General features: G+C 37.1%; 1 protein-coding gene across 1 annotated transcript in view; it reads left to right on the top strand.

Annotated features, from left to right (window-relative positions):
• Positions 1 to 80: 80 nt before the first annotated feature.
• DCP1A (decapping mRNA 1A) overlaps positions 81 to 12,461 on the top strand; it is a 34,769-nt gene continuing 22,388 nt past the window's right edge. The window contains exons 1-5 of the mRNA XM_009710484.1: positions 81 to 172; positions 289 to 322; positions 945 to 985; positions 2,750 to 2,877; positions 12,268 to 12,334. Of these exons, the coding sequence (XP_009708786.1) occupies positions 81 to 172; positions 289 to 322; positions 945 to 985; positions 2,750 to 2,877; positions 12,268 to 12,334 (362 nt within the window). The remainder of the gene's footprint in view (positions 173 to 288; positions 323 to 944; positions 986 to 2,749; positions 2,878 to 12,267; positions 12,335 to 12,461) is intronic.

Here is a 12,461-nt window from a genome sequence, read left to right as displayed (position 1 = left end):
GCCCCTCGGCACAGGGCCCCGGCGGGGGCTGCTCCCGCCCAAGGGGAAGTTTGGCCTTTGGGTGCCTTCCCCCTGCGGAGATGTCGACCCCGAAGGGCGCTTGTGCCGGAGGAGAGGAGAGGAAAGCCTGTGCTTGTGCACGGGGAGGCACCGCCTCGGTCACCTACTCGGGGTAACTGACCGAAGCAGCTGTGGGGCTGGAGGTTTCTTTTGCTCTTGGTGACTGTTGCTGGGTTGACTTTTTTTTTTAATTGTAACTTGTTATTGCTGCTTATGCGTGTTGAATAGAGCCCTAATTCAAGAAGAGTGGGTTTTGAGAGATGTTAGTAATTGTCATTGCATTAAAATGCAGTTTTTGCTTGACCACTAGTTTTATCATAAAACTATGAAAATGGAAATACATGGAACTTCCCATTGCCATATGCAGCACTGGAGTCGCACACAACTTTCTGTGCTTGTGGGTCACAAGCACGTGGTAAAGTTTACTTTGGAAACTGAAGTATACAACAGCACCATGATCCATAGTAATGTTGTTCTGTCGTTGGCTGTGCTGTCATTGCTGTCCTTTAAGTAACACTGTGGATGACAACCTATCCGATATTTGCTGGCTAATGGATTGCAATCCGTATTTAAAATAAGGAGTTGTGAGAAAGGTGTTCAGCTTTGACCTATCAGGCTCAGCATAGAAAGGTTGTAGAACACTGTATATCACATCATTGGATTGATGGCATGAACAAAATCTTCTGGAAATGGGTTTAATTTCCTGTTTTACTAAGAAAAAATAGGTAGTTTCTGAAAATAAGAGATCATATTTTTAGTCCTATGATGCCAAACCTTATAGAAAGGTAAGGATATTGTAAATATCTGTAATTAACATACTATACAAAAAATATATAACTGTGTGAACAAGCGTTCCCCTTAAATGCAACTGCTGTCTTTTGTAGGAGAAAACCGACATAGAAGGGACCTTATTTGTTTACAAAAGGTAAGGGTTTTTCTTGGTGAGGGGATCATTTTCCTTTCTAAGCTATGTGTAGCTTTCATACTGGATTTGCTGCATCAAGTAAACTAATAATTACTCATTTGTCCAGCTGTTAATGCCTGTATACTCATTTGAAAAGAATAAACTCTGTGCATAGATTAATAACTCTGTCAAAAGCACCTAAAAGTACTGCTGAGAAATCCTAAAACTTGATGAATGCCACGTATGTATCCACACAAAAACCTAGTTGAGCCTATTTTGTTAATCCATTCGTGTTTGTTAAATGCTGAGTCTTCCTTTGTCTCTTAAAATCCGTAATGTTGATGAAAACAATACAGATGGCAAATTAAATAATCTATCCTAACTTAATGTTGGGAAGTGGTAGAAATTTTTGTAAATGGACAAAGTTGCCTAAAAGCTGGAGATCTGCTAGTGGATAGTTTTGGGGCTACTTGATTTCTTCATCAAAACCAATGAAGAAATTTCCAATTGTATGGGATGGGGAAAGGGGGGTGGGGTGGAGAACAGGCATATACAACCAATCATAGATTTAAGTTTTAAATTACAGGAAAATAAAAAATCTAACGATGAAATAACACTCTGTTGAATGTAAGAAACATAAATAGTGCAGACTTAATCCATCCTGAAACAAACTCCCATAGACTAGGTCATTACAATATTTTATCCTGGCACTGTGAACGGATACTAGTAACCAGTTCCTGTTGACTTGACTTTAGCTCCAAGCTTGGAAATGCTTAGTGTAAGAAAGCCAACCAAACTGAAAAACAAAAAACTAAGCAAAAAGTTTCTGTGTGACTAGCTGATTATTTCAAACCAGTTCTGTTAGATGTTTTAAAAGACTAACTCATGATGGTAAGGATTGTTTCCCCCTACTTTGAAGCTCTTGAGAGATTCCGTTGTTGATCATTCAGTAAAGGTGGCCACGTTATTACAGAAATCTTAACACTTACTAGCCAATTATATCTGATTTTGACCCTGCCTTCATCATGCTGCTGTGTTGATTATATGACTGTTTACAAGCACAGTTGAGTATGCTGACATGACATTCATGCAGCAAGAGAAAACCATTCTAAAACTATCTTGAACTTCCAGTGCTTGCTTGCTTGATGTTTTCTTTTTCTACCTGGTCTCTAGCAAAAATCTAGATAGTAAAAATTTTTTCACTAAGCAATACAATTCTGAATAATTTAATATCTACTTTGAGGACACTGGGTTAAGTCTTTATTTTAAGAGTCTCCGTTTAGGAAGAAACTACTGCTTATGGTTCCCCTCTAAGTGTATTTCATGTTATTTAAGCTAACAACTTTTTTATTGTTGTACCTATTTACAGTAAGGTAAATGTTGCTCTGTAAGTGGTTTGGTTTTTTTCTCCTCTAATAAAGGATTCTAAAATGCCTCAAAACTATCTTAAGTGGAGTATTGAATACACTTGCAATTTAATCCTAGACCTGCCCTAGTTTTTTTTAATAGATTTTTTTTGAGGCATATCTTTGATTCAGCAGTTTAGCAGTGTAGAACTGTAATGTTAATCCTAATCCTACTTTGAGGTAAGTGTAGATTTAAATTGAAATTAGTTGACATGCCAGGAAATGGCATAGAGAAACAACTATTAGAGCTTCAGGACTGCTAAAGCTTCACCTAATAAAGCAATGGAGACTTGAAGATCTGTTTGTAACTCTGTTTCAGGAAATTGTGTACGTTGATCAAGGTATTAATCTTTGGTTTTGTTCCAATTGAAAACAATAGGTCAGCTTCTCCTTATCATGGTTTTACGATAGTGAATCGACTGAACATGCATAACCTGGTTGAACCAGTAAATAAAGATTTAGAGTTTCAGCTCCACGAACCTTTTCTTCTCTACAGAAATGCTAGCTGTGAGTATAACTTTCTTTAATCCATATAAACTTCATGTTCTGTTTTATAACCTAGACCACTTCTGATTACTGTGATGTCTGTTTCAAGTATAATGTAATGGATCAAGTTCCAATGAAATATCTGATGGTGTTTTTTGTCTACAGTGCTAGTTTTACTTAAATAGCTGTGCTATTATATTATGATGACCACCTGCTTTCAATAAAAAGAGGCTATACTAACAAAGTTCAATATTACTATATTCTTTTTAATTAATGATCTGGTAGGTTTAATCTGAACATATACACAGCGCTATAGCATTAATAAAAAACTATGAAAGAATAATGAAGATTGATAGATTTTTGAAAGTATTTAACACCAGGAACAGTTCTAAGGGCTTCATCTTTTGAAAGCAAAAAATTAAATATTAATCAGAAGCTGCTTGAAGAAGTTGAGAAAATTGCTCAGCTCTAGGATGAAGGTTTCTTTCTCCACAATAGGTTTTGGACTGAGGAGATAGATGTCCATAGTAAATTTCCTGGAGTCTAGACTCCAGCAAGTCTGGGTGTTTGGATAGTAATACAGATAAGCGGTAAAATAGCAGTCAGTATCTTCTTGCTGCTCTTTGAATTCTAGTACTGTTTTGGGTCATGATTTCAGCTTCAGAGTCTCAGCGTACCATGCTCCAATTAGGTACATGCTGAAAGTGTTGTTACTCCAAAGAGCTCAAAGTATAAGTTATGTAGCCCTTAAAAAGAGGAGGAGGGAGTATATCTGTATATGAAATTCACATTAGGTTAAGTAGATAAATAAAGGCACCCCACAGAGCAGTGAGTCCTCCTGATACAAAGGTATCATTTCATGTCCCCTTTTCTAAGCAAAGTTCTTGAAACTAATTTGCTGTTACCTGGTGACAGGTTCCCCTTACAGAATTACTTGGAGAACCTATACACTGTCTGGATACAGTACTTCCTCAACACAATGTCTCTTTCCTATCTGAATGTCCCCTTGAATTACAGATAGGAACAGTGCTTTGACTATGCTTCAGTGTACCTAAAAGAACAGTCAAATGTTAATCCCTTCCTGTTTCCCCCTTGGAAAGCCTCTGGGATCTGTGGGGAGTAGGGTAGATTCCTTTACAGTGACAAAGAACAGCTTAAGGTAGGTGGTCTCCTATGTTTAACAGTCTTAGCAATCCTCCTTCTGTACATGTCATTGAGAGGAAAAGGTCAAAACTTGCCAGTAAATTGGAAGCCTAGGAGATTAGGGAAGTAAATGACTGGGAAGAAATTGGGAGGGGAAAAATGTTGCATTGAGTTGGATGCTTAAGCGGGTTGCTTGGTTTGGAAGGAAGAGGAGCTGTAGATGATGGTGGTAGGGGTAGGATGGCTGATGAGGTGGCAGTAGAGGAAAGAGTTTCATTTGTGAAATTGATGACATAAGGGAATCAGGAAGTTGATTCATTTGTTTGGAACTGCTGATGGTATCAGGAAGCAGGAGCTGCTGTGGAATTACCATGGTGTACGCTAGTGGGAGTGACTAGAAGATCACTTAAAGGAATCAGAGAAGGTAGGCTGTGTCCAAGTTCATTAGAAGCCCCTAAAGCTAATTATATGCCCCTCTCTCATTGATAAAAGTTCTCCCTTTCCTATGTGACACTTGGGTAAGATCTGTGGGATGCTAATGGGAGTTAAGATAAGAGATGACATGGAAAAGTACAAGGAAGGAATTCATATGAAGGTGAGCAGGGAAGATATCCTGGAGTGGATATGGGAAATAATTACATTCTGAAGTAATCAAGAGTTCTTTTTTTCTCTTATCTTTCCTATTGTCATTTTAAAATACTTTGATTGGAAACTATCCTTTATTTTGTCACTCTGTCCCGTCTCCTGGAAGAGGGTGGTAGCATGTCCAGGAACAGTTTACACTGATTGCAAGTTGAAAATGTTCAATGTAGTTAGTATGTCATTAGTTATTTCCCCAAGTGCCACAAATAAGCAGCAGATTGGGGTTTTTTTGTATGTTCTACTAGTGTTCACTTTGTTCAAATACAAGCTTAAAAGCATAGAAAACAGCATCTAAACTTTTCATTCTTATGATTTCAGCACTGCTAACTGCCTTACGTTTTGTGTTTAATTGTTGTGTTTTGGATTTTCTTCCTTACATGCAGTTTCTCAAATTTTCTGACCTCTGTCCCTTGAATTGGTCAGAAAAAACAAATTATATGATTGAAATGTTCAGTGTTAAAGCTGTTTGCCTTTATCTCCATGATATTCATGAAACTTTAAAAAATAAACCAAAAAACCCTTCAGGATTGATTTGGATTTGCAGACAAATTTCAACATGTATATATTTTACTTGTATGATTAGATTAGGGGATTCTTGCCCAAGTTCTTTTTATGAGGAAGGGTGTCCACTTCTGCTCAGCTGCCTGCTGGCATGAAAAACCTCTGCATTTTTCGGACTAATTCAAATAGGAGTTTTAAGCCAGTGGTTAATGTAATGTGTATCTTTAAGGGTTTAATGTGGTGTATCTCTAATGGCTTAATGTGAAGTTCTTCTGACATCTTTTAATGACTGCAAGAGGATGACCTGCTAGGTTGTGCAAGGAAAAACTACCTCTTATACAGAGTGTCAGCAACAACCCTGTTTTTTATAGAGTGGGGTTTTTTATCCTGCTTGAGGGAATCTACTGTGATCATTAGCAACTCTTAAGAACAAGTTGTTTTGCTAAGGTTGCTGAATGATTGAACTGATGATTCTGTTTCCTTAGCTTACAGATGGGGAATGGTTCAGACTACTTGATAAAAACCTAAAATCATATTTATTAATCTGCTGTTTGGCAGAGACAAACATATTTTGTGCCTGTACATTTAGGCTGTAACAGGATCAGTGACAAATCGTGGCTCGTGCTTCCCCAGGGCATGGTAGAAATAGTAGAAGATGATCAAAGCAAAATTATGCCACCACGTATTTGAGGAAGGTTCCATGTCAACGATCGTTATAACTGAGTATGATACTGCTGTTGTATAAACGTCACATTTTCACTTTGTTCTGGGATTCTGTCTTGACTTAACAGACTTTGGCCTTATTATGTTTTTATGTATACCAGATCAGACCTCTGGCATTTCTGTCTTAAATGGCATGAGAGCTGTTCTGAGTATATCAAGTGACGTACTCCAGTCCATGCAGTCTGCTAACAAGTTATGTGAGGAACTTTGCAAGCAGTATGTAAACGTTTGTTGGGTGTTTTTTTTACTTGGCTGGAGGCTGTAAGAATGATTCGCCTATCATGCTAGATCATAATATTTTTGATGGGGTTTACCATTCTTTTACAGTTTGATTTGTTCAAATACGTATTTTTAATATACAATGGAATTTTTAGTTTGCTGCATGTCAGAACTTACTTTTGTTAAGCTGTAGACATGAGATCCTTTATCCAGTTGCACAAAGGCTTTTTCATACTCTTGGAACAAGACTAGGTAATTGCCATTTTATTCTCGCAGGAAAGGAGGCCTGACTTATCTTTCATAGTTGTTGGGGGGTTTTCCCGCCAGTTTTGCAGGGTGGGATATGAAGGAGTCTTTCGTACGTATTCTGGAAGGAGAGTAGACCAAGTGATGTGGTACCTTTCTTATATCTACCTTTTGTTGTGTTCACCGAGTGAAATGGAAGATGTCTGCATCAATTTGTTATTCATTATTCTGGTTAGATGTAAGGCATGTAGAGGCTTTCCCCCTCTACACCCCCGAAAATAATACCTTTTTAATATTTTAGCCGTTACTGGGGAAATCGTTCCCAACTCCAGATTTTTTTTTTTTTCTCAAAAACATTCTGGCTACATAATACGGTTCAAGCCCTAAAAGAATATTTACCCTTTCCCAAAATTTTGGGTTTATGTCTGCTTTAAAAGTTGTATATAATGCTGCCTGAAAACTTACACCATTTATTCATGAGGCATCAGATCCTAAAGCAAAAATGATAGGGAGTGTGACTAAGAAGCTGTGAGACATTATACTAGTTACCGTGGTAAATAGAAAAGAAGGTATTCTACTTTTCATTGTTAGAGAGAGTTCAAGAAAGCAAATGCATCCAAATATGAACAAATTAAGAGATTACCAAAATGAAAAGAAATTGTTTGACTTAATGTAACGTTTTTAATTTAGAATTCATCTTAAAAGGTAGAATTTCTTAGATTATACTTCATACTTAGTGTACTATTTATTATTGCTTGATCTGGAATATGTGTTGCTGAGTACATTGGATCCCTGTCTAACTTCCCCTCTGGATGCATGCACATTCTTTAGAGTATTCAGAGTATTTGTTCATGAAGCATTGAATCCCATTGACCTATTTTTTGAAGTGAACCTAAGCTGCTTTCCTCTTGTCTGTATTTTGTGAAAAGTATGTTAAGTTCTGTCTAGTAAAATGCATACAGTTCTGCCAGTAACAGTAATAATAGTCCAATGTGCAAGCTCAGTACTTTCTTTCTGTAATGTGAGAATTTGGAGCTGATAGTTGATAGTTTGCTTAATAATAGAGGAAAATTAGTCGAAGTTTCACGCAATGGCCGACTTACCTCTCAAAGACTGCAAGAAGTATTCTTCTAAGTCTTTCTCGTTTATAACTTTCCCTCTGTATCAGTGGTGTTGGTCTTGATTAAAAGACCTTTTAATCCAAGTTAGTTCACTTGGGAGATCAGGCAGATGGATTTCCATGCTGTAAAGACAGATGCTAAGCATAAAAATTGGGCATTAAAATAAATGGTCCTTGTTTGGCATGGGTTTTTTGGGTTTTGGTGTGGTTTAGTTGGGTTTTTTTTGGCTTGCTTGCTTCTTATTCCTGTCTGAGGGTAAAAGTAAAACAAAAACAATGGATTGTGGAGAGGTTTATACATTTAAAGTGGAAAACTCAGTTACAAAGTGCTATCTTCTGGCTTTATTTTATTATCGTTAGTTCAACGAACTTGTATTCATAACAGCAAAAGTAAAATGAGTTGCATTGTTTTGAATTGCTTTTAAAATGCTTTGGAAGAGCTCCTGACTGGTTTCAAAACAGGGCATATTTACTAGTAAGGAAAGTCTCTCATTATCACCTTTGTTCCCAACTGGCAATGCATTAAGTATAACATATCTCTGTGACTGCTGGAGCTGAATGGCTCTCCAGCAAGCGCATTAACCCAGTGGTTTAGTCTGAGATAAGAAAGGAGCCTGTTCTTGATAGTATTATAGCAGAAGCAGCAGTACAAGCTAGGGGGAGGGGAGGAACCATTGAAAGCTGTTAAGTTCTAAAAATATTTTGTTTGACCTGAAAGATGGCACTCTAACTGGAAGTTTTCCGCTCTGCTTCAATGTTGAGAAGTAGTAATCCCTCTCACTCCAAGCTCCACTTTGTCAGATGGCAGTTTGTTAAAGTGTTCCTGATCTTGAATGCTACTTGCCACCTGCTGAATTACTCCAGTGCAACTGGTGTTGTACTGTGGGATTGTGCTGTGAACTGTATTTGTGAAATGGCCTTAGATTTTCAATAAGAAAAGGAGGGATTCTTTTAATTATTCTGATTATTTATAAATCTGTGTGGCAGACTCATATTTAAACTGCGGAAAATATGAATAGTGGATGAGGAATCTCAGTGAAGAAGATGGTAGAGCAGATTTAACTGAGGAGAGGTGACATTTCAGCTAACCTTGCTACTGGAAGAAATAGGAGCTTTGAGAAAGATTGTTTTATGTGCTTTTGCCTTAAACTCTATTTGAAGTGTAAAAATGATGCATATACCATATGCAAATGATGCATATATATGCTTTTCTTTATGGGTGTGAGATTGGGTTAAGTTGATCTCCATTATTACCTTATAGGGTGGATTTCAAAATATGAGTTCTTTCTTTCCAGAAAGTGTTTGAAAGGTTATTGTCCTCCACTTCCAGATGTTCTGCCTCATTGTATAGCAATGTCTAAATTGGAACTGTAAAATAAAACTTTTTTCTCTCTCCTGTCAGCTCTTCCAACTCGTTGAGGTAACTTTTAAACATATCATCTTTTTAAATGAGATGAAGCTATATCTGCACAAATGGCTAAACTGCCGAAGGCAAGAGAGTGATAATGTCTGGAATCTCTGAAACTGGCAATGCTGATGCACACTTTGTCGGGCATAGCATTCTCAGGCTACAGTTTCATGCACGTTTTGACAGTTGTGTGTTACTGTGCTGCCCCCAGCTTCTTGTTTCTGTCCTCTCTCTTGTGCTAGATGGCATGTTTGTGAAGCTAATGGGCAAACAGTATCAAGGAACTGGTCTGGACTAAAATGTATCCAGCTGACATAAGGGAAAAGGGTGAAATTGGGTAGAATGAGTTAACAGCAAAGTTGTGGGAATGTAAGGCTGGTAACACTGCTTCTTTCTGCTTACCTAAAATGAGAACTGAAGTGAAACTACAGCTTTGGTATGCAACTTCATTTGATGTTGCCAAAGAGTGAGGTCTCTGTCTCACTTGCACACTTGCTATCCCTGCTCTTAATTCAGATCTGCTAACTGGGCAGCATTGGAACAGTAGGGTGGCTGCTCCGTGAAGCAATGGGAGTACAATGTAGAAGAGACCAAGACTTTCCTTTTGGTGTCATCCAGCTGTTAGGCTTGAGCAGGAAGATTTTCATAATGCTTCTGTTTTCGCAAAATCTCTTCGTTTTCCCATAGCAGTTTCAATCAAGTTTTAACAATTGATCCAGTCAAGTTTGGAGAGAAGCTGCATGTTATGTGTTTAGATAAATATTTGTGGGTCAGTGTTTCTAATAAAAGTGATGTATGTCAGAAGAATGTAGAGGAAGATAACTGATGACTTCTTTTAATTTTATGAAATCTGACTTGTCTGATATGGGTTACTCATAACTTTGTGTGTGTCAGAATGTAGTGTGAATCCAACTGAAAGATATTGCTGATGATGATTACAAACTGTTTCTGCTGGATTACTGAAGATGCTGCCCAGCATTCAGTGTAGAAAAGCTGGATAGAAAGCATTGAACTAGATGGAAAAAGGAGTCACTTAATTTAGTGACTTCTGTTGGATGAAGCTGTTAAGAACTGCAGTAGAAAGATATGCCATTAGACATATGAATGTTCAGCTAATGTTTATGCTGATGTAGTAAAAAGATCACAGATTTGAAAAGAACTGGTAAGTACTAACTGTTTGTGATAAAAGGATGTTCATAGCTGAAGTTGCATGCATGTAAGAAATAAATATAGTAATGCAGTTGGGATACACACACATACTTCTAGGGCAAGAGCTGAACTGATAGTATAAATGAGTCCTCTTTTGAAAAGAGGAAGGTAAACATTCCAGCCTGTTGGACCGTATCTAGGTTAATACCCAAGTTTACTTGTTCATAATCTGCTCTACATCTTTGTAATAATGTTTTGTAGTGACTCTCTATGATTGCTTGCCAGTAGTACAAAGTAGAAAAAAGCCTGATAACTCTCTACAGCAAAGTGCGATTTGGATCTACTTCTGGTCTTGCGTAGGCCTGTTTCTGGCAGAACTGAGCGTGACTGTTATCATTTGTCCCATTAAGATATCATTATAGGTTCCTTATCTTCATTTCTTCAGCAAGTATGCTTTTGAAGCTTTCTTCTCTTGGCAGTTTGTCTGATACTGAAGTCAGGGTTTTTTTCTTTCCTTCAGTGTTAAAAGTATGCTGCATGACTAAAGAAGTAGCTCAAACTGGAAACATTTTCAGGTTTCTATGCAGTAGACAATCCAGTTGTATTAAGCTGTAAATGTTAGTAAATATTTCATAAGCATTGGCTACATAGATGAAATTTTTTTTAATTAGCTTATGTAAGAAGAAGGTTTCTTAAATTGTGCTGTATTGATTTCTTTCTTTGTGACTTGAAAAGCTTTGTTGTCTATTACTCAAGCTGTAACTTCTAAGGAAACAAACACCCAAATGAATATAGTTGTTAATAAAATTAAAAAAAAAAATAATAAGCAAAGTAGAACTTAAGTTTGTCTTACGACACTGTTATAGAAATGAGGTGTGGGCATGACTTTTTGAGGGTTTTGGTCCAACATAGTAAGCCTAGGATAACTGGAAGGTCTAGAAAAAAAGTTTGGTAAATAATTGCCCTCTTTTCCATAGCTTGAAATAATTTTGAGTGGGCTTTGGTTGAGATTTTTGAGGGTTTTGAGGAGGAAAAACAGTTTTTTTTTGTGGGGTGGCGGGGGGAGGGCAGGAAGAATGTCACTTTGAAATAAAAATCTACATCTGGCTGGAAAAGGTTGTATATTCCTTCATTTTAAGTCATATTTTTATTATCAGTTAGTGATTTCAGCTTCATAAAAACATTGGTGTGAACTGCAGTATAAAGATGAGTTTTAAAAGGCTAAAAGTGTCTTTTGAGAAATGAAAATATTTTCATGGTAACAGATAACAAAGTGTCCAATTGCCTTTGTACTTGCACGGTATACATTGACAAACTTCATATGTAAACAGAGATTCAAAATAATTTGCTTTGTGGGTTGGATTAAATACAATTATGAAAAGAGTTCTGCAGATTTGTTGTGTTGGCACAACTGTGGAGACAGTGAGGAGATGAGTATGTGCATGGATAAAAATGGCCCCTTTGAAGTGGGTCTGCTGATGAAGAAGTAGTGCATGGTGCTACTGACGAAGTTTCCCCCTCTGATGGAGTATCTTTCAGCTCAGTGATCAGGCTTCAACTCTGCCAACTTTCAGTGGAATTTTACTTATTCTGAAAGCCCGAATGGGGCTTAGCATCTTGCTGAGCTGGAACCCTTTTGCCCTCATTGGTTTGTCTTTGCTACCTTCAAAGAGTAAGGTTCAGTATGAATCTAGTTTTAAGCTGCTCCATGAGTATGACCATAGGGGTTGGAGCTTTGGTACTGCTTCCTTCCTATACAATTACTTCTCTTACGAAAAGAATTTGGAGAGGGCACCTTCCAGAGAGCCTCTGACTGAACTGTCATACTGTAATTCGAACTGTAATATTTTTGTTGAGCTTCAAAAATTGACAAATTTAAAAATGAGTGTTTAAAAAAAAAAAGGATATTCTTTAGCCTTGTTTTAAATGGTAAAGTCAGTAATTCAAAACAGAAGGTTGGAACTGTAGTGAGAAGGCATCTGGTAGTTAAAAGTTCATTTTCCTGCACTTTTATTTACAAACAGGATCAACATTTTGTAGTTCTTGCCTTTAATCTGACTGAAGTTGTATTTGTGTTTGCACATGTGCTATTTCTGATTATAAGTCGTAGTCGGTCACACAGAATATTTGAGTGGAAATTGATGGTAATTCGTGTGTTGCAGATGTGAGGGACTGGTGTTTTGCTTTTTTCCTATTGGTTTGATTTCTTTTTTGGTAAACCTTTGTCTGACGTGCTTTTTTTTGTCTCCTTATTTTCAAGTGTCAATTTACAGTATCTGGTTTTATGACAAGAATGACTGTCATCGAATAGCAAAACTCATGGCTAAGTAAGTACCATGCTCTTATTATTCTATAATTCTTTTATGCAATATAGAAGAAAAAAAATTGAACCTATTAAATGTGTTTTGTTTTTTTCTCATTCTCCTTAAATAGAAAAATACAGTGTTCTTGCTG

This window comes from Cariama cristata, unplaced genomic scaffold (genome assembly GCF_000690535.1).
Source record: "Cariama cristata isolate BGI_N322 unplaced genomic scaffold, ASM69053v1 scaffold30591, whole genome shotgun sequence".
NCBI classification, from domain to species: Eukaryota; Metazoa; Chordata; class Aves; order Cariamiformes; family Cariamidae; genus Cariama; species Cariama cristata.
This window is presented reverse-complemented; position numbering and strand designations above follow the sequence as displayed.